At 38.1% G+C, this 22,597-nt stretch overlaps 3 protein-coding genes across 4 annotated transcripts; 2 read left to right on the forward strand and 1 right to left on the reverse strand.

The window, feature by feature from the left end:
* Positions 1–8,649: 8,649 nt before the first annotated feature.
* On the forward strand, positions 8,650–10,312 carry LOC131679732 (cytochrome b-c1 complex subunit Rieske, mitochondrial). 2 transcript variants are annotated; one of them, XM_058960477.1, is made up of 4 exons: positions 8,650–8,997; positions 9,367–9,507; positions 9,562–9,809; positions 9,866–10,312. In XM_058960477.1, the coding sequence occupies exons 1-4, from the start codon at positions 8,805–8,807 to the stop codon at positions 10,082–10,084; spliced, it is 801 nt and encodes a 266-aa protein (XP_058816460.1). In that variant the 5' UTR covers positions 8,650–8,804; the 3' UTR covers positions 10,085–10,312. The 2 variants fall into 2 exon arrangements, with proteins under 2 accessions (XP_058816460.1, XP_058816461.1); XM_058960478.1 differs by having other exon boundaries at positions 8,650–8,919.
* An 869-nt stretch (positions 10,313–11,181) lies between these two features.
* LOC131679729 (la protein homolog) lies at positions 11,182–13,033 on the reverse strand. Its single transcript, XM_058960473.1, has 3 exons — positions 12,910–13,033; positions 11,731–12,801; positions 11,182–11,670 (listed from the first exon to the last, which is right to left on the reverse strand). The coding sequence occupies exons 2-3, from the start codon at positions 12,739–12,741 to the stop codon at positions 11,416–11,418; spliced, it is 1,266 nt and encodes a 421-aa protein (XP_058816456.1). The 5' UTR covers positions 12,742–12,801; positions 12,910–13,033; the 3' UTR covers positions 11,182–11,415.
* Positions 13,034–19,738: 6,705 nt separating this feature from the next.
* On the forward strand, positions 19,739–20,880 carry LOC131679731 (protein TIPIN homolog). The gene is made up of 2 exons (XM_058960476.1): positions 19,739–19,850; positions 19,918–20,880. Exon 2 carries the CDS (start codon positions 19,922–19,924, stop codon positions 20,750–20,752), a length of 831 nt encoding a protein of 276 aa, XP_058816459.1. The 5' UTR covers positions 19,739–19,850; positions 19,918–19,921; the 3' UTR covers positions 20,753–20,880.
* Positions 20,881–22,597: the final 1,717 nt, after the last annotated feature.

Here is a 22,597-nt window from a genome sequence, read left to right on the forward strand (position 1 = left end):
AGTGTCAACGAAACTCTCTTCAGAAGTTTTTTTCTCCACCTAATATTTTATGCATCGCTAGATCTAAAATATTCATGTTACCATTATCTGTATAGTTCTTGAATGGTATGCTGTCCAAATATATATGGAAAACAGCATATTTTGGTATGGTGACTGTTCTTAACGACCCGTTGTTTGTATGGTCGAGCATGGAAAAACGACACTGGTTATGTTCGATATTATACCAGGCAGTGGTTAATCTTTTGTTGAACGAACCATATTGAAAATGGTTTTTCAAAGTTTGATTCAATGGTTGGCATATGGTACACATTTAACATGACACAAAAGATCCATTGTTGCCTTGTCTTCAAAATCGCAAAACAAAAAAACTTTCTGTTTGAATATTTACACCAGACGCCCCCCTTCAATTAGGCAATCCATTAGACGTTTGTTTGACAATTCAGCGGTGGGTTCTGTCAACAAGTCTACTCCTGCGAACAGAAAAACTCGTCCGACAAACAACTTTGTTAGTCCGACTCGTTTGATGTTGGATCGAATCAACGATATTGTCGGACGTCGCACCCCTCGGAGTAACGTCAGAATAAGTAAACAAGAAATAATCAGCTGATCCGAAACGTCTCATGGATTGCCTAATGGACTGGCTGCATTTGACCAAAAAAAGGCACATTTGTCTATGTGTGAGTGCGCTTGTCATATTTTTAGAGCAAAAGGAAGAAGGTGAAGATAAAAAAAATTACGTGAAGAATTTCGCGTTAAATCGTATTCAGAGTTGGCAGCATCCTTGCAGATTTCAATGAAACTTGCTGTACATGAAGACTAGACTGTTTTTTGAAAAGGGTCAAACTTTCTTTACCATTTTTTGTTTTCAAATGGATATAGTCTCAAAATGCCCAAACCTACAACAAATGATTTTCACAAAAATAGTCAAATTTTTGAATAAAAATATTGAAAAAATTCTTCATCGACTCCTACACTGAACAAAATCGATTTAAAATTTTTAAAGTCGATTTATAAAATACCCCATCTTTGATTTGGATAAAATTTTGTTCCAAGATAGGTAATTATGTTCCCTACCTACCGTCGAAAATTCAAGTTGGGCACTTTCAACGAAAAAAAGTTATCTGAAAAACACTTTTCCTTGACCAAACTGAATTTTTTCCAGCGTATTTTTATTCAGGGTCCATAGCCCAGAGACCAGAACCCAGAATCCCGAGGAGAGAACCCAAACTCCAGATTCCATAGCCCAGAGTCCCGAGGAGAGAGACCAGAATCCAGAGACGCGAGTCCTTAACCCAAAATACTGAGGCGAATCTATCTTCGCAGAAAAAATTAACCTGTTTAAACCTAAAATATGTGTTATTGAATCCAATAATTTTGTTTTTATCACTTAGCCAACAAAATTATTGTTTCGAAAATATTTTTTTATTAGAACGACCATAAATTTTTGCTTTCAATAAAAACGTTTTTAGTTTCAATAATTTTCTTTTAGCTTCAATAGAAAAAATTGTTAAAGAACTGAACAATAAGAAGTGAACAATAATTTTATTGAATTCAATAAATAAATTTGTCTCCCGACCAATAATTTTATTTATTGAATTTAATCCATATTATTATTGAAGCTACAAATCTTTTTTCTGCGTGTAGAGTCCAAAATCCAGAGTTCAGTGTCGAGAATGCAGAGTCCAGAGACGATAGCGCGGCGATCAGAACTCATAGCTTCGAAGACAGTGCTCAGAGTCCAGAATCCAGAGTTCCGAGTGCAGAATTCAGAGTCCAGAGCGCAGAGTTCAGACTTCAGAGCCCAAAGTTCAGAATTCCGATGCCAGAGCCCAGAGTCCAAAACCTAGAGTCCAGAGACCAGAAGCCAAAGTCCCGAGGAAAGATCCTAGAGTCCGGAGTCTAGAATCCAGAGTCCCGAGTGCAGAGTGTATAGTCCAGAGTTTAGAGTCCAGAATTCACAGTTCAGAGTTCTGATACCAGAATCCAGAGCTCTAAGACCAGAATCCAGAGCCCACAGGCTAGAATCCAGAGCCCATAATACAGAATCTCGAGGCGAGAGTCCAGACTCCAGAACCCAGCGTGAAGAGTGCAGCATCCAGAGTTCAAAATCCAGAATCTAGAGCTCAGAGTCCAGAGACGAGATTCCTGAGACAAGAGTTCAGAGTCCACAGACCAGAGTCCCGTGGAGAGAGCCCACAGTCCAGAATTCAGAGACCCGAGTGCAGAGCCAAAAGATCAGAGTCCAGAGTCTATAGACTCTGTAGAGTTCAGACTCCAGAGTGAAGGATCAAGACCCCAGATACCAGAGCCCATGGTTCAGAGTCCAGAGTGCAAAGTACAGAAACTCGAGGCCAGCGCCAAGAGTCCATCATCCAGCGATGAGAGTGAAGAGTTCAGAATCTAAAGTTCAGTGTCCATAGTCCAGAGACCAGAACCCAGTCCCGAGGGGACAGCCAAAAGTCCAGAATCCAGAGTCCCGAGTGCAGATTCCAGAGTCCAGAATCATGACCCTAGAGACCATAGTTCAGAGTCCATTCTGAGATGATTATGGCTTTCATTGGTTTAGTTTTCGATAAAAATACACTGAAAAAAATCAGTTTGGACAAGATAAAATAATTTTTCAAATAACTTTTTTTCCTTAAAAGTGCCCAAATTGAATTTTTGACGATAGGTAGGGAACATAATTACCTATCTTGGAACAAAATTTCATCCAAATTAAAAATGTTTTTTTTTGTAAATCGACTTTAAATTTTTAAAATCGATTTGTTTCAGTGTATGTGTCGATGAAGACTTTTTTCAATATTACGAATCTTTTCTAAAATCCACATCGTGACATATCAGCCATGCGCCGCCAAGCCGTGCGCCGAATCATGCGCCTAGTCACTTTGCATTAGTGCAAGCGAAAAAACGATTTGACGTTTATTTTTGTTTCGTTCGCACTCATGTGTGAAAGGAATCAGGAATCAGTTTAGATTGGCTTAAACGGCACGTTCCCCAGATTATTCGGAGATTTGTGCCTTGCCGTATCCTCTCATCATTTTCCCGTGGGGAAATGAGGAAAGGGATTAGGAAGCAGAAGAGAGGAAAGGTGAAAAACAAGTGCAAGGAAATCACAACACAAACATTAAAATATGAGGCATTTCTGCCCCCGAAAAGCAGAAAACCACTCTCAAGGAACCGACCGACGTTCCCAAGCCAATGGAAATTGGCAACCGAATGTTTTTTTAAAAATGTAAACCCTCAAAAGTGGAAGCAAAGCTGCGTTACTAGCACTAGACTAGAAAAACTCTAGAAAGAGAACTACGGAGACTCCATTTTGGATCGATTGGATTCGCGTTTAGCTGTCAAAAAACGAATCCAATCGAACATTGCCTATCCTTATAACATTGGACGTGTTGCCATACAATGCCGGGGCATACGTTGCCAAAAATGCTGTCTTTCTCTCCGCAGTTCTCTTACTACACGCAACCGTAAAATAACCTACAGAATAAGTTCTTTTAACTTAAATTTAGGTACTTTTGAGCTGTGCGTCGCTTTCGCACTTATTATTGTTGTCAAAAACAAAACGAAAGATTCGACTCAGTCGAGGTCTTCCGTGCAGTAAGGTACTTTTAAGTTGTTTGGGGGATACTCAAAATTAGGTAAATTCAACTTAAATTTAAGTAAATTAAACTCAAGGTTGAGTTATTATTTTTGCCGTAATTAAATGGAAAGTACCTTCAACACGGTTTACCTAATTTTACCTTCCTGCACGATACCACGAGATTGAGTCAAAAGTACTGAATTTTAGGTAGTTTTTCGGTGGCGTGTAGAGTTTTTCTACACTAGACATCGCACTACCAAAATGTTGCGTACAACTATGTGAACAGTTGCTTAATTTTCCATTTAGGTCAGCATATTTTCCGTCATATTGAATGATAGCAGTTATCAAAGTAGATTGTGATATAAGAATCTTTAATTCACAATATATTGAATGGTGCATTACAGAATCAGGATTGTTTAGCTTTAGGGTAAATTTTAACTCGAATTTGTGACAAAGAATAATAAATTTGATTTGATTGTTGCTCAATTTGGGCCACAGATTTTTCATCGATGGCTAGAATAATTGAGTGCATCCTATTTTCTATTGGAAAGATCTTCACGACCTTCCAGAACTTAGTTGAAAGGTTTTTATTCAATCGTGAAATCGTTTGTAGAGACACGAATGCATCTCTATTTCCCAATCGAGGTGTATGATTGCTCTACGTAATGATGGTAAAGGTGTGTGCGGAATAATGTTGAATTCTGGTACAACGCTTTCTTCTTTCAAGATGCAAAGAGCTGATTTAAGCCAATCAAAGCTCATGACGTCAATGGCATAAAACCATGCGATACCAAAAGTATATCCAGAACCGTAAAATCTCGGCTGCGGATCGTCAATTGGGATTGATAGCTGGAGAGTACTCAGCTCCAACGAAAGCTTTCCGAAGAAGAAATCGTCCACGTCCCCACGTGCTCTTTTCACTATGAGTTTCAACTCATTCCTGCTTTTAATTTTCAAGCGTTTGTCTACTCCGAAAGCAGGCGACTTCGCAGGGCGCTTCGAAACGAGGCGATCTGGACTCAATAGCTGTTCTTCAGATTCAGATTCCATACCGATATGTAGAACGATTGACAAAAGAATTTCTGATTTTATCGAAGAATCGCACTGAAGCTCTGTGCACGACAACAGTCGAATGAGGAGATTCACTTTGCATTAGTGCAAGCTAAAAAACGATTTGACGTTTATTTTTGTTGCGTTCGTACTCATGTGTGAAACTTATAGCAACAAATCGACGAAATGCTAGTTTATCTGGGGATAGACAATAATTTTATTCAAAAATTTTACTAATTTTGTGAAAATCACTGGTAAAGAAAGTTTGGCCCTTTTCAAAAGACAGTCTAGATCATTTTTGGAAAAACAAAGTTCTTAGAGCATGTTCAGGAGTGCTTCAGTTCTAGATTCATAATTTTGACAGTTCTATAATATACAACTGAAAATTTTAGAACTAGAACTTGCTGTCCCCACCCGAATAGAAATGTACAGTAACTAAACCATGATTTTCACTGTGACAGTACAGTAATTTTACAATAATTTACAGTAAGTTTTAGTGTTATGCTACAATACAAAAACAATAAACTTTAACGTTTTTACAGTAAATTTCAATGTAAAATAGACTTTTACAGTGAAAAAGGGGGGTAGTTATGTATCTTAACATCAAAAAAATAAATTTTTCTCCATACATTTTTTTCTCGAAAACAGTAAAATTTAATGTGAACGCACTGTATCAGTTTTTTGCCGAACAGTGAAATGTATTGTTACATGAAATTTTATTGTAAATCTACTGTGAGAACTTGGCATCGAACAATGTTGAAACAGTAATAACTATAATATTTATTGTTTTATGATTGTTTGTAGGGAATGCTATTGTAAAATTCTATCCGGGCAGCAGTAGTTTCAGCGGATGTTCTATTCAGTTTAAAATTCATGTCTCGCCCTGCCTTCAGCGTTACTGCATTCAAATTTATTTTACCCCAGCCTATCGGGTCTATATGTCTGTGCTGAAAGCTTTGCATGTATTTAAAACACAGTTCTGAACGTGTTTTAAAAAGAGTAACAAATAGAACAGCGTCGTATAACAGTTTTAAATTTTAAAACAAAACTGTTCGAAATTATAAAACAAAACGCTCTGCTGGGGATGTGAATGTTTCAGTTCCAGTTCTACTTTGAAACTCCTATACAAAATAAAACGCTCCTGAACATGCCCTTATGTACAGAAAGTTTTATTAAAATCTGGGAGGGTGCTATTTGTTCGAGTTGGCGCGAAATTCGTCACGTGGTACCTTTCTTTGTTCGGATTGGTAAGTGATGTAAATATTTACTATTAGCGTGCGCCTGGTACTCCATACTTATTTTCGCCACGTACTTACCTTTGACGGGACATGCGGATAGAACAAAAACGAGTGTCAAATTGATCCAGCTCTGAAACGTCACTTTGACCCGGGGTGAGCCAGAATGAGAAAGCATGTGAGCGATTCGTGAATCAGAATGAGAACGTATGTGAGCTGAGTTGGAAACGAAGAATTAAAAATGGAAAAGAAAACATCTATCCGCATGTCCCGTCCCAGGTGCTTACAAGCTTCGTTTCGATTAGGGGCCATGCATAAATGACGTAGCATTTTGGGGGGTAGGGAGGGTATACCAAATTTGTGACGAAGTGTGACGAGGGGGAGGGTAGGGTCAGAAGTTGTGCGACGTAGCATTAAGTTTAAAACCCATTGTTTAGAGAAAACAACTTAATGATCCTCCATTCCCAAGAGAAATAAATTTAAATTTAAACAAGTTACTTTTGACGCGGTTTTTCATGAGGTAAATTTTACGTTTAGCGAAATTATAAGTTCGCAAAAATACGAAAAGATTTTGTATGCGGATTTAACTTGCTACATTGGTTAGCTAATGTTGCCAGCTAGCAGACTTAGTTTGGCAGCTGAATTAAATTTTCACTTCGGATTCAACCAAACAAAATTTAGTAATTTAATTAAGATGAACGTATGCTTCTTAGAATCATTGGCGGCTGCAGGATTGTGAACTGAGAGAACTTCTCTTCATGCTCTCCTTGCCATATAAAATTTAAAAAAATTATTAACACTATATTTGTCATTGAATGGGCTTATTTTGAACGCCATTTGCCTTTTTAATGAAAATGTTGATAGTCAAACATGTATTTCAAATAATTGAAAAACATATGTAATTTTTTTTCATCCCCCGGCCGCTTTGCACGGGACGAGGGGGAGGGCGTAGGTAAATGCTACGTTATTTACGAGGGGGAGGTTAGAATTTTGTGACCAAATGCTACGAGGGGGGAGGGAGGGGTCAAAAATCGCCGAAAAAAGCTACGTCATTTGTGTATGGCCCCTTAGTTGGTTTGGTCACAGAGAACAGACGTCCGTCTTCAGCATTCAACTTGTGTAAAATCTCTAACGGTTTCGAAGGAAGTTGGGATATCCAAACCAGGTGCGCTTCTGTCGTCATGTTTTTTGTGGCTGAGTTCGAGAGAATTGACAGCGGTTATTCCTCTACCCAGTCAAACTAGTCCGGAACTGATTCGGAATTCCAACATGAATTCCAGCTCAAATGCATCAACCGATAGAGTCGGAATCGGTTGTTTTCTTTGAGCAAGATTCCATACTGAATTCATTCAGGATTTCGAACCGGCTCCGGAATGGATTTGACGGATAGTTGGGATAGATTGGTGTAGCGGCGCTAGTGTTTATCGTATATTATTTCAAGTGTTTACACACGTTTTTTAATTATTTTTGTACGATCATGGATGTCGGTTCTCTGTGGTTTGGTTGATGTTATTCTCCAGAGGCACCGAAGCCATGATTAATTTCGCTGGTAAAAAAAACAACACAGTGGTAGTTCCCCGACCCTCTGGCTGCCTTTTATGTTAGGGCATGTTCAAGAGTGTTTCAACTCTACAGACGTCCGTCTTCAGCATTCAACTTGTGTAAAATCTCTAACGGTTTCGAAGGAAGTTGGGATATCCAAACCAGGTGCGCTTCTGTCGTCATGTTTTTTGTGGCTGAGTTCGAGAGAATTGACAGCGGTTATTCCTCTACCCAGTCAAACTAGTCCGGAACTGATTCGGAATTCCAACATGAATTCCAGCTCAAATGCATCAACCGATAGAGTCGGAATCGGTTGTTTTCTTTGAGCAAGATTCCATACTGAATCCATTCAGGATTTCGAACCGGCTCCGGAATGGATTTGACGGATAGTTGGGATAGATTGGTGTAGCGGCGCTAGTGTTTATCGTATATTATTTCAAGTGTTTACACACGTTTTTTAATTATTTTTGTACGATCATGGATGTCGGTTCTCTGTGGTTTGGTTGATGTTATTCTCCAGAGGCACCGAAGCCATGATTAATTTCGCTGGTAAAAAAACAACACAGTGGTAGTTCCCCGACCCTCTGGCTGCATTTTATGTTAGGGCATGTTCAAGAGTATTTCAATTCTAGATTCAGAATTTTAACAGCTCAATAATATAAAACTGAAAATTTTATAACTTAAACTTGTTGTCCCCAGCAGCAGTTTCAGCAGATGTTCTATTCAGTTTAAAATTCATGTCTCGCCATGCCTTCAGCGTTACTGCTTTCAAATTTATTTTTCCCCAATCTATCGGTTCTAAGTGTGCGTGCTGAAAACTTTGCATGTATTTAAAACACAGTTCTGAACGTGTTTTTAAATCAGCAACAAATAGAACGGCGTCGTATAACGGTTTTAAATTTTGAAACAAAACTGTTCGAAATAATAAAAAATGCTCGCTGGGGATGTGAATGTTTCAGTTCCACTTCTACTTTGAAACTCCTATATAAAATAAAACGCTCCTGAACATGCCCTTAGGTTTTTTCGTATCCGCACGTCCCGTACAAGATTAGGACATCTCGGTTTAAAATTTACTCCAACTGCACCGAGAATGGATGAGACAAGAGTCCCTCGCTCCAATCCCACAAGTTTGAAAATTAAACAAGTGAAAAAATTTTCCCGCTTCTGCTTCACAAAATTCATCAGCTGTTCAAATCCCAACCCTGTTGAACATTTTTATGCACTGACACTTATTTCAACTAAACGTCAAAATCGTTGAAAAAATTCTTGTTTTGCAGTCATCATCGCAGTCATCCGCTAGTGGTGTGGTAAAAGCGTGCATCGTTTTCACCGTATAGTGCAGGAAAAGTTCCCGAAATTAATATTATCACCGCACCGTAACCAACCGGACCAGGATGATCGGAAATCTAGCGAAACTATCGTACGTCCGCGCGGTTTCTCAATCCGTGGCCAGCGGTGTCAAAGCAGCAGCCGTGCCCGTCAAAGCTGCATCGGAGCCAACTATCGCAGGTCCGACCCCTGTTGTTGCTAGCTCCCCGCACTGCGTGCTGCCTCGGAATGTTGTCCGGGTAGTGTCCGGAGTTGCAGGTTGTTGCTTTAGTTTTAATTCTATTATGTTGCTTAGTCCTCGAAAATTTTCTCCCAGCTGTGATGTAAGGACGCTTTGACAGATGAAAATTGTGTTATGTAATGTCAAATTGCTAGTCTAGAATCGTTTTCACAAGTAAATCCAAGCGAAAAAAGAATCTGAAATTCAATTTTTTTTAAAATATAATTTGTAATCTAGATGTGAAGAAAAATTTGGCAGAAACTGTGAACCGTATCATAGACTAAATCAAACAATAAATTTCTCTGTCGGTAGTGCTTATTGTAGAATTTTCCGAGTTTGGATAATTTTAACAGCGTCATAGTGTCATAGGTTTTATCATGCCTTATCTAAATCCGTCTCTCTTACAGCTGCTGGCCAAATTCGATTGGCTCATACTGATATTCGAGTGCCGGATTTCTCCGATTATCGGCGGGATGCAGTTAAACGACCGAATGCCAAGAACAACTCAGCGGATGATCGTGCTGCCTTCACCTACCTTATGGTAGGAGGTATGTATCATGTTCTTCAGAATGAGCGCAATGGAATGATGCTTTCGTTTACAGGTGCCGTTGTAAGTACCGCTTATGTGGCCAAGTCGATGGTGGCAACTTTCGTATCGTCAATGAGCGCGTCGGCCGATGTTTTAGCCATGGCTAAGATCGAAGTGAAGCTTTCCGATATCCCGGAGGGAAAGTCCGTTACCTTCAAATGGCGTGGAAAGCCGTTGTTTATCCGTCATCGTACCGCCGCGGAGATTTCGACCGAACAGGCAGTCAATACGGGTACGCTTCGTGATCCCCAGACGGATGCGGTATGTGTCAGTTGATTCGCACGACGCAGCTTTTAAACCGTTCTTTTACTTTGTAGGATCGCGTTCAAAAACCAGAATGGCTAGTGGTCATCGGTGTCTGCACGCATCTGGGTTGTGTCCCGATTGCCAACGCTGGTGATTTCGGTGGATACTATTGTCCGTGCCACGGTTCTCACTACGATGCTTCGGGTCGTATCCGAAAGGGACCAGCTCCACTCAACCTGGAGGTACCCCACTACGAGTTCCCAGAGGATAATCTTGTGGTGGTTGGTTAAACAGCCGAGGTACATGAAAGCGGGAGATTACCAAATAACTATGATGAACGAACATTAGTAAATGGAGCATCCTTTCATACAAATTAGAAGCTGATGTGTTGAACACACAGTCTAGGACTTGTGAATTGGAAGTATTAGGAAAATATATTGAATCGAGTTCGCAACCGAAAATCAACTACATTATGTGGAATTTGTTGAAATAAAGGTGATTTCCGTTAATAATTTTAATCGTGTGTTAAATTACTTGCATTCTCAAACGAGGGGTATCCTTCGGATATTAATCTTTTTTTTACAATGGAGCCAACACCGGAACTTAATGTCGAATCAAACAACAACTTCATTAGACATGCATCGCATTGTGGGTTCTAACAACTTATTTATATGGGATCATGGGCCCTATTCTCACAGTCACGTCACGTAGTGACTAGAAGGAAATTTTGCTCTAGTCACTAAGTGACGTGACTGTGAGAATAGGGCCCCATATATTGGTAGATGGCCAAAAACAAGTAGTCATTCCATATCGGGAGTAAAAAGGGAATTACCAGTACTTTTGGATTCCTAGGTTTTTTACTTTTGATATTTTTTTGATACCCAGAAACCTAGTTATCTGAGGATTGGACAGTTCTATGTGAATGAAAAACAGTGCTTCTATAATATTGTACGGCACACCCAAGATAGTCTTGGATAAAATACTTTTGAAGTAACATGAATATCAGGTGTTGGTTATTTCTGGTCAGCAGATGTGGTTATGATTTGGGCATTAAAAACAGCATATAGAAGCAATTTCTTCTTGAGTAACATGGAAGGACAGCTTCTGAACCTCTACGCTCATGGGGCCGGGTGCGCGGTCAGATGTTCGTACACTGCGCATACGGTTAATGCATATTAACTGCTTACAATCGCAAGTTACTCCCATGTTCTATATTATTCCCTATCTACATGGGACTGACCTGCGATTATAGGCAGTAGAGAAGATTCTGTCATTCTGTGTTAAGTGTTAATACGGGATTGACGTTTTGAGATGTCCCAATTGCACCCGAACAAGAATCATTTTGACTGAGCATTGGACAGTGATATTTCATTTGTAACACAATTGCTGGGAATTTTCAGGGTAGCACTTCCTGTTACGGTAATCCGTCAATGTTATATTCTTATTAGCAAAAAAACTAAACTAATATCGGAGATATTTAAACTTCAAGTGCTTAAAATACAAAAAAAACAATTCCGAAATTATATTCGGAGACTCAAATTTAAATTGCCCTTGTTAAATGTTACCACCTATCGTGAAAATACATATTCTTATCAATCTAGGACAACGTTCAGGAAAAGTATTAGGCATCTACTTCCTTTACTGTTTTCTTACTGGCAGGTTCCTCTCCAGCATTTTCCCCTTCGTGCTTTCGCTTCTTGTCATTACTGTTATTGCTGTTTCTGTTGTGTTTACCTCCCTTCTGCTGGCGGCCCTTCTTCCATGCGTTATTGGCCTGTCGACGAGCTTGCTGATCCTTTACGACCTTCCGCAAGAACTCGATCTCCTCATCACCCTCTAGTAAGCGAGCAGTGATGTCTTGCTCGTCGATTTTGATCTATATTAAAAGAAAATTGAGTGTAATCTAATGAAAAGTATTCTACAGTGACAAACTCACCTTGTTGTCGGTCAATTTTTCAACAAACTTTTTGCCATTGCCTTCAGCCGCAAACCGTACGACTCCATTGTTATCAGTTTTCTGATAATCAATAAAAGCAACCTCCAGAGATTCGTCCATTTTTAAAATCGTCTCCTTAATTGTCTCCCGGCTTGTTTCTTTCCCGAAACCATCCAAATGAACGCAAGCCCCCTTCGGAAGGTGGGAAATATCCAACTTTTCCTCCTGCTTCTTTTTATCTTTTTTCTTTCGTTCCGCTTTTTTCTCTTCGAAATAGTCGTCCTGCATTTTGCAAATCAGCTCCTTTCCTTTGTATTCAATTTTCTCCTTACCCAGGAACTCAGCACATTGCTCCTTAGTAGCAAAGGTAACAAAGACACTACCCTTGAACAGATATTTTTTCGTTGCCTTATCGTGATACTTACGCATCACGATATTGCTAACCTTTTCAAACGGTTCGAAGAACTCAATTAGCTCGTTCATTTGAGTACCGTCCTCTGAAGCAAATCCTTTAACATACACTGTCCGTGCGTAAATTTCCTTCCTGGTTGCCTCATTCTGCTCCGGCACCGGTCTTTCCGGGTGGCGTCTCAGCTTTAAACGGTCCTCGCTAATCTCAATAAGACCCTCATCAGACTTCTCAATCGCATCAACAATTACTTTTTTATCTTCGCTCAGTGTCTTCAGGCGCTTGAACGTCAGCAGCACATCCAACGACACCCAACCATCATCTTTCGAGATTTGCTCAAGCAAGAATTTATCTCGCGACAGGTTGGCGTCTCCAAAGTAGTACTCCAACTGACGAATGATCGAAGCTTCTAGTTTGGAAACGTTTTCCTGCGTTTGGCCTTTTGAATCTGGCGTTTCATCATCTGTGGAAACATGAGCAGTATCATCGATTGCACCTTGAGCAGCTGCATCCGCAATATCCTCCTCAGGTGCCACTGGAGCATCCTCTTCCGTTTTGCTAGTTTCCTCGGTGGAAGCAACTTTTGTTTCGACTTCAGTCATTGTGATCAGTTGTTAAACAAATTGAGGTTAAGTAAAAGAATTAGCGCTGCCGGCAAAAACCTGTTTCCAAGGAAAATACGAGTTTATAATATAGTTTTATCTATCTAATCTCGCATCGTACTCAATTGAATATAAGCTAATAATTAGTAGTACAAAATAACTGCTTACCTGTGAAGAATTTTTGGAAAACCGTTGAAATTGTTAAACCGCACGTGTCTATCACTGAAAACAATAAAATGGAATTGCGGATTGATGAAAATAAATTTGAAGTATTTATTCGTCTTGACAGATCTTTGAACACACAGCGTTGCCAGATATTTCGTTCTGTCAGAATTTTACTGCGATTTCAATAGTACACTGAAAAAAAACTTTACATATTTTATGTAGTCAAATAGCCCATTTTTGGAAGATTCGAACTGTGGGTGAAAAATCCTTTCAATCGAATTAACCTACAAATAGTGGATCGTAGCGAAACCTGTAAATTATCGGCTCGTTGCCGAAACCGTGGCGGAATCGATGTTGCTAATATGCACCAGTTCCGTAATTTTGATTGCTTTGGAAGCCAACAAAAATATTCTGATCAGGGTCTTTATTTAGTTTTGTGGCTTTAGAACAGAATCCCTATCGAGATTCGTATACTTTTATGAGAGGGAAATATGTAATGTGAAATCGATGTTTCGTAATGTCTTTTTTTTAAATTCAGAAATCATTCTATTTTCAAATTTCATTCTAGGGCGATTTTCATGAATGTGTATTTTTTACGCATTTGGTTTCTACTGGGGTGGCATTACGTATCTCGATTCGATCAAAATTCTATCAACTCGACCTTGTTTCGCATTATGTATTTCGAACCGAGCTCGAAAGTAAATTTTCGATCGAGTTCGCTCGAAGAAATACTAGATTATCGAGAAGTGTTGGCATTATGGAACCAAAACAATCGAACTCGAAAGCGACTCGAGTCGAACGTATTTGCTCGATAGTTTTATTGCTGTCGACTGTCGTTCGAGATTATGATTTGTGTTTTTATTTCATGTCATTCTTTAAATTGTTTAATAATCGGAATACTTAGAGGATGCAAAATTACCAAAAGGTGTAAAAAGCTTCCACGTACTTTGAGCTACTTTATGTTATATCTATTTTCGCCATCAGGAACATACTTTTTTTTGGAAAAGGTAATACTAAATATTGCTAAGAAATTATCCTACACCAAGTAATAATAAAAAAGTGTAAAAACAAATCGAGGGAGCAAAGTGAAGACACCTTGACTTGTCTAACCGCTATTTGATAGATGTATAGAATCACGATCATTCTTGATTTCAAAGTGGTGATTTAAACAATTTTATATTCTAATTGATGCATTTGTTACCGACTATACCTCAATTGTTTTCATTATCACAATATAGCCTTGAATCAGGGCCTTGCCTCTAACGTTAATTTTTTGGTTCATTGTGGATTCGCCAATAAGTAACTCACGGTCCCTCGAAATGTCAAACCCTACCATGACGTTTCGCTGACATGAAAACACAGGCACTCATTTTTCTAATGATGTAAAGTTATCCAAGGAAAAAATAATTAAAAGGTATCTAGGCAAAAAGAACCATAACCGAGTTAACGAAAAAAATCTTCTCAGATCCACTCCTATCAGTGCTGCAAAATACAGGTTCCCGATCAAAAACCAAGGCCATCCAAGGCTGAAATCGTTATGTGCGATTTAAATAGCAGTAAATTGTAAAATTTGATTATCAGACCGATTCGAGTTTTGTAACCGCTAAAATCCATTTGTTGTGCAAACCGTTCTTTTTCTGATTCTAATGTTTGTATTTGTACTGTTTTCAGATCATCTTGATACAACATTGGCGTTGTGGAAAACCCAGAACAGGAGACTAACAATTGCATTGAATTCATGGCTGTATTGTCCTTTTACCTGCTGATTAAATTAATTACACAAACTAAAGGACACATCTCACTCGTTGAGAAGAACTTGCGAAAAAATTTGCCCTCCTTCCGAGGACCGATGTCTACAGTCATCATTTCGTCTGATTTAACAAAATTTGCTACGCGGCACGAATCGCAATCTACTTAACAATATACTGCAGTCCAGTAATTTCGTAAAAATAACGGTGCTTGCCGTTAATATGTGCAAGCCCAAGGAATATAATGTCTGGGATTTAATACCACACTCACAGTTTCCGACAGTACATCGCATCGACCTGCGAACACCTCTGATCATAAAGTATTAAAAGGCTGAGACATTTTGGCGCACAAAACTTGCGTGATGGTATCCGAAACGTAATTACGTAATATTTCCGGGTGTCTACCGTGACAGATCTTATGACAAATCATCACTCCGCCGTATGGCACCGGTTTCCATCCCAAATCATAAACTCTGCATCATTTATGACGCCTACGGGGTGCATCCAAATGACAGTAACATTAAGGGTCGATTTATTCACCCTCGCTTAATTTTTAAACCAGGTTCACCAGTACGTTTTAACTTGGCTTAAGCGCGAAGCGAGGGTGAAAAAATCGGCCCTAAGACGAACATTTGTTTTCGGATTTTTTGACGTATCCCCGGTGTAATGTTTTTCCAATAGATTCCCATCCCAGAATTTGTATCGAAAGATATGCGCATTTCGATGATTTGCAGTCTTCATAAGCATCAGAATGTCGATTTCGTTTTTGACAGTGCACTACACCGGTGTAGTCGGTGCAATAGTCATTCAAACTTGGGTGTAGTCAGTCGGTCTTTTTTTTCGCACTACACCAGTGCTACAGCACCAGATAAAAACGAAAATGCTATTAAGTCGTGATCGAAATACACGTATTCGTTCATATAAGTGATGGATTCAAATATTTGATTTTTTTTTGTATTTGGAACACCCGCACTGAACCATCGAAATACAACGAAAAACAATTGGATTTATGTCATGGTAATATGCCAATGGTGAGCATTTATTCCCTATGTCTGGTAAGGAAATAAATAACTATTACATACGTATAATTGCACTATATTCGTAGAGGTAGCGTAAATAAAAAAATAAAACAATCGTAGAGGTGCTGGGCACGTACAATATTTATGTTGTACGAAATTTATCCTTTTAATTCACAATTTCAATTTTTTTCGGAACGTCTTGAACGTTTTTCGGGCAACGGCAACACGACGTTTCATAACCGACAGTAGAACTGTTGTAAATATGCATTACATTGGAAGATCCGATCAGAATTCCAGCTAAAGGGAGAGTGATGTTAGAATGATTTTCCATTAGGGTTTGAATACATGTTTAGCATATATCTTCCTGCTGCGTACAGTAGCCCTGGGTCTTCGGCTATATCGCAAAAAACCTTCTAGCTTCAGAATCGACTTCAGTGTTGTATTCCATACCGTATGGTTGCTGTGGGCGCATTTACCGTAAAGTACAATGTTGGATGCATGATGCATCAACGCAAAAATTCGGGGCTGACCGAAAGATAACAAGAGATTTTCATTGCAGATAGATACTATACTAAAAACAAATATAGATAGAATACAATTCCGAAAATAAACATATTTACACACCCAACTGGTCCAGAGAACAATGCAAGGATACCAAATTTTGTTTATATTTAATAGCCTACTTCTAGGCCTGCGTTGATTATTTTCGTTTTCTCAGAACACTCTCAATAGAAACTTCAAACTGGAGCGCCATCAAGCGGTGAGTGTGGTCAAATCTGAAGGGACCACAGAATTGTAAATTGAGCCTAAAATTTTTAAAGCTTTCTTCGTATGATTTTCGTCTTTATTATTTGTCTTTGCTTGAATTCAATGCCATAATGTACGTTTTATACACCAACAGAATTAGGTGTTATATCGTTATATCGGTAATGCATGAAAATACAGAATATTATCTTATATAGCAAAGAACTTTGAGTCAAATTGAATTACTAACCGATTTGAATGCATCAACCGTTTAAAAATTATACCATCTACAATTTCTGGAAACACTTCATTTTGATTGTGTTCTCCCTATCTCTAGTTGTGTGCTATAACAAAATAATTAACTAACAAGTACACGGAAAATCCCACAAACACGAAAACGAATTTTTGTCTTGACTATTTCAACTAAAAATGGCTATTTTAACGAACTAGTTTTTAAATTTTTGCGTCATCGATAGCTGAAAAAAATTGTTGCTTTTGGAAGCTATCAGTTTCCTGAAAAAACCCTGAAAACCAAAATTTTAGAGCAAAATTGGCCATTTTTATTGAAAAGGGCAGTTTGCTCGCTATGATTATTTTCCAAAAAGATTTGATAAAAGCGATTTCTTCAGATAATACATTCCATCATGCGACTGACGTCCGAATAAGAGACACTACCAGCTAGGCATTACGATGTTTCGGTACTTCAACTTAAACAGTCAAACAGATATACTAAAATTTTGTGGTAAGAAGTTCAAGAATACAGTTATATCGAAGTGAAATAATGCCCAAGCATTGAAAAAGGTGGTGAGGGTGAGTGACGTGAACAAATTATGAACATGTTTGGGTCAATTTATTTACCACTATCACTATTTTTATTCAGTGAATTTACACCGAAAAAAATCTTAGGTGGAATTGAAATTACCATGCGATGAAAAAAATCATTACTCGTTTTCTGCAACGAAGCATTTTCGTGCATCTTAAATAGTTCGTTTCGTCTAATTCACGGCTTCTTGATGAACGAAGAATTGAGTAATTTTACATATTCAATGTACGGGTCACGTCAAATTTACAACTACAATTTTAATTCTTACCAAAAAAATTTCTTGCATTCTTAGCACAAAATAATTGACATCTATTTTTTGTTTTGGCTGAATACGATAGATTTTTTTTTCAAGTTATGAGTTTTTGAATTTTATGAATTGGACTATTTTTCAACCACTGATAACTCGGAAACTCTTAGTTGCACGGAAAAATTTATTAATAAAAAAAGTGCGTTTTCGAATGAGATCACCAATAAAAATCTGATATAGTTTTTTTGTTATTCTGCAAATGTTAGAAACATATTGATAAAACAAGCTTGGACTAATAAGTTTTTTATTCTATTAAAACATTTATAATTATTACTTTACGAGATATTTCAATTGAAGCTGGCCCATAACATAGCATTTAATGTGAAATTGCCCTTTTTAATGTTATAATTGTTTTATCTCGCAAAACATTTTGAGATCCGCTGCAAAAATTTCACACAACATTTTTAACATGATTTTTATTATTTAAAAAATAAGCAAAAAAATTGATCCAACTATAAAAAAATATTCTCAACTCAACTTTTTAAATTTAATATTTTTTCCATGCATCAAATACTTTCCAAGCTACCAGCGATTGAAAAATGTTCAATTTTTCTAACTTCAAAATTTGAAAGTTCATACCTTGAAGTAAATATTATATTCAGCCATATCAAAAATACCTGTCAAATATTTTTAGCTAAAGAATGCAAGAAAAAAATTTGGAATGAACAAAAATTTTATTTGTAAATCTGACGTTGATTGGCCCGTACGGTGCACAAAAGTTATCATCGATGTCTAAACTATTTTTCATGAATGAAACGAAATGATTCGTTTTTTATCAATAGTCTTATATAGTATATTTATTTTTATATGGTAAATTTATTTTTCGTACATAAAAGGAAAAAAAACGTATTTCTATATTACATCGGATCTTTTTGGGTCGATGTTTGACAACATCGATTTTATTTCAAAGTTATCACCCCTATTGTGTACTAGAAAAAATGTTATATTTGCGAAACTTATCCATATATATTTCGATAAAAATCAACTAAAAACAAAATAAATTAAAACAATTCTTTTTTTTTATTTCAATTATAGAGGTTTTTAACCTTAAGGTCATTCGCCTCTTCGGGTTAGAAAAATCTCTTAGGAAAAACTTCTAACCGTATGTGCGGGGTCGGGACTCGAACCCAGGTGCGCTGCGTACAATGCAATCGATTTACCAATACGCTACACCCACTCCCCAACAATTCTTAAATTTTACCAAAGTTGGATTTATGAAATTTATGCGTAGCAGAATTAAAAATAAATGTTCTCAGTGTATACTCTTATTCGACAGTTTGCACTCGAACAGGCAGTCGAAATCTAGTACCGTCATCTAACAAGCTCGAACGCTTGGTTGAATGCGATACGTAATGCCGCAATTTAGTCGAAACGACTTCAAAACATTTCGAATCGAGTCACTCGAATCGAGATGCGGAATGCCACCCCAGTGGTTTTTCATATTGAATGAAACAGCGATCTTTATTAACGTAAATGCAAAATAATAGATTTCCCCATATAAAATCCCATACAAACTTTGAACGCAATGCGCAAACCGGGAAGCAACCGACCGCTCCCAAACTTGCTGTGCTGTGCTGAAAAATATCATATTCGAGCCACTCTACTGTACATCAGCGTTGCGAACAGCCTTAGCATACTTTTTATTCTCATCTCTTTTATTCTGCTGTGATTTTTTGTACATTTTCTACTAAGCATTCAATGAGTGGATAAACCAAATATGCCCAATGCATAAAATTTACATCAGAAGAAACGAACGAGGTAGATAAAAAAGTCTGCCATCGATGACTACACTGAAAAAAAATCCAAACTTTAATCCTATTTGCTTCAAACCACTTAAAATCCATATGAAGAAGCAATGATAATGTTATCACGCGCACACATACCTTCTATGTGTCAACTGTATAAACTATGTATGCGCACACATAAGTTATATGTGCGTATTGTTATAGAATCGGGTTTTATTTACCTTATAGTTATGAAATGTGAATGTTAGATTAATGTCTTGTAAATACACATATTAGGTTTATGTGCCAGCAAATAGTGTCAATCTGCCTCCGCTAATTGCAAAAATCTATATGTAAAATCAATAGGCATAACGTTTACATTTTTTGAGTGTAAATAAAGTTCTGCGTGTACAAGAGTTTACCAATTTGGCGGTGAAATAAATGTTACCACTGCTCGCGAAAGAAGGTGTTCCACACACCTCTTGTTGAAAGTATCGATAAAGCAGAACATTATAATAATTATTTACAAGTTTGGCGCCGCGGGTGTTTATGTTTTGCTTATATTTTACCGGAAAACAGGTACGAAATTATTAAGTATAAAACCATATAGATCATTAATTTATTACAATAAATAACCCCTTTCCAGCAACATGTCCCACCTAGATGTTCTTTTTGGAAACTCGGATGAGTTTGGCAACGAAAATGACGGTGAAATCCCATCCGACGATGACGGTCCTGTTGAAAATGATAATCCGGACGCGGCTGAAGATGCTGATAACGCAGCTGGTACCCAAGTTAAAGTTGAGCCGAAGAAGCGAACTGTGCAGAACCCTCGACTTGTACTGAATGTTCAACGACTTTGCGGTTCCAGGGGTATCGTTGATATGGAGGGTCATTTCAAAAGTATCAAGTTTCGTGGCAAAGGACATGAACAGGACGATTTGGACGCGGTTATGAAACGAATGCAACACTGGGCGCACCGAATGTATCCCAAATATAGCTTGGACGACAGCTTGGCAAAGATTGAAATTCTGGGCCGGAAGAAACAAGTGCAGTCCTACATGAACAAATACCGGATGGATTTGCTTGAACCGGAAATAGTCGCCAATGATGAAGACAGGGATGACGACGGATTGGCATATGAGTCGAACGTTATGAATCAACCCTTGGATCCTTTGGACAGCATGCTGGAAGAGCAAATAGCAATTTCTCGTGCGGGAAATTTGAACACATCCGGTGTGGAAAACTTATCCGTTTCGGAGAGAAATTTTGATTTATTGCGAGATGACAGTATAAGCTCACCAGTGTCAACTACTCCATTAAACACACCCAAAGATCCATCGCCTGGATTGTCGGATGAAATTCGAGCTAAGATAGCAGCAAATCGGCTGAAAGCATTAGAAATTCGAAGGGCAAAAATGTCTCCTGCTCCTGCGAGGGAAACAGAAGTGGCAGAAGAAATCAATACTTCTAGTGCATAAGAAAAATTATTGAATTACTTTTCGTTTAACCGTAATAACAAATTATAATCACTAGTTTTACTCAAGAGAGCTGCTGATTTGTGACAGGTTTAAGTTTGAAGAAGGAATAAATCTATATTCAGCTCAAATCGCAGTTAGCATCATTCCATTAAATTTCAATATCGTTGACCGTTTGAATATCTGCTGGAGTAACGACATGAAAGCAAAAGTATCCTGAACATACTTCACAATGCTCATGTATCCTTGAAAATACTAAACAAGTCGACATTTATTCTTAACTGGCCACTACAGAGCAAATGACGAGGTTAGTGAATGAAAAAGCATCAATTTGAAGCGAAGGCGTTTGAATTTATTGTTATTGTTATCAATGTGCAATCAAGCAAAACACGCTGTATTACATAGCGGTACTGTCTTCTTCATGTTCTAGTTAGTTTCCAAACACCGACGCCAGAGAGGTGACTCCTCCACTATCTGGATTAGTTATTGACCCATCAACTCATGGACCGGGGACCAATGGCTTTACTTCCCTTCCGAAGGAAGGCGCTGCCCCAGATTTTTTTCACCCCAAGAAAATCTCAACGACCTCGGCTGGGATTGAACCCAGACCAACTGAGGAAAGTGGCGGTCCACACGCCACCGAAAAACTACACTAAAAAAAGTAAACGTTATGCCTATTGATTTTACACATACCCGGTCAAACCATTCGGAATTTGATTCGGAATCCTGAATGGAGTCAGTATGGATTCCAAATCAAATGCAACAACCGATTCTGAGTCGGAATCGGTTGTTGCATTTGATTTGGAATCCATAATGACTCCATTCAGAAATCCGAACCGGTTCCGGAATGAGTTTAACTGGGTAGATTTTTGCAATCAACGGAGGCATATAGACACTATTTGCTGGAACATAAACCTAATGTACATTTCATAACTATTAGGCACATAAAACCCCATTCTATAACAGTATGCATATATAACATGTGTGTGCATACATAGTTTATACAATTGACACATAGAAGGTATGTGTGCGCGTGATAACAATAGCATTTCTTCTTCATATGAATTTTAAGCGGTTTGAAGCAAATAGAATTAACGTTTGGACTTTTTTCAGTGTACCTAAAATTGAGTACTTTTAACTTAATCTCGTGGTATCGTGCAGGAAGGTAAAATTAGGTAAACCGTGTTGAAGGCAGGGGTAGGCTGTGGTTGTCAAATCACATATTTTGCATCTCGCCTCGGTCCAGCACTTTGGACCCCGTTTTTTAGTTACTACACCTACACTGAAAAAAATCCAAACGTTAATTCTATTTGCTTCAAACCGCTTAAAATTCATATGAAGAAGAAATGCTATTGTTATCTCGCGCACACATACCTTCTATGTGTCAACTGTATAAACTATGTATGCACACACATAAGTTATATGTGCATATTGTTATAGAATGGGGTTTTATGTACCTAATAGTTATGAAATGTGCATGTAAGATTAATATTTCTTATAAATACACACATTGGGTTTATGTACCAGCAAATAGTGTCTATATGCCTCCGTTAATTGCAAAAATCTATGTGTAAAATCAATAGGCATAACGTTTACTTTTTTTTGAGTGTAGGGTTGCCACCTCTGGAAAGGCTTTGACCCGGAGATTTTCACTGATCGGGGGGGGGGTGGATTTTGAGTGGAACAAGACAGAAATTGGAATCAAAGCGATTGCTCGGCGTTTTAGAGCACTTTAATCGCTTTTAATTACTACGTTAAAGTAAAGCTGTAATTTTTTGACGGTTGAGAACGGTTTTATCGGTTTAATGTGGTGTAGTATTTCACTTTCCCGACTAAGTGCCAAGAATG

Source organism: Topomyia yanbarensis, chromosome 2 (assembly GCF_030247195.1).
Source record: "Topomyia yanbarensis strain Yona2022 chromosome 2, ASM3024719v1, whole genome shotgun sequence".
Classification (NCBI taxonomy): Eukaryota; Metazoa; Arthropoda; class Insecta; order Diptera; family Culicidae; genus Topomyia; species Topomyia yanbarensis.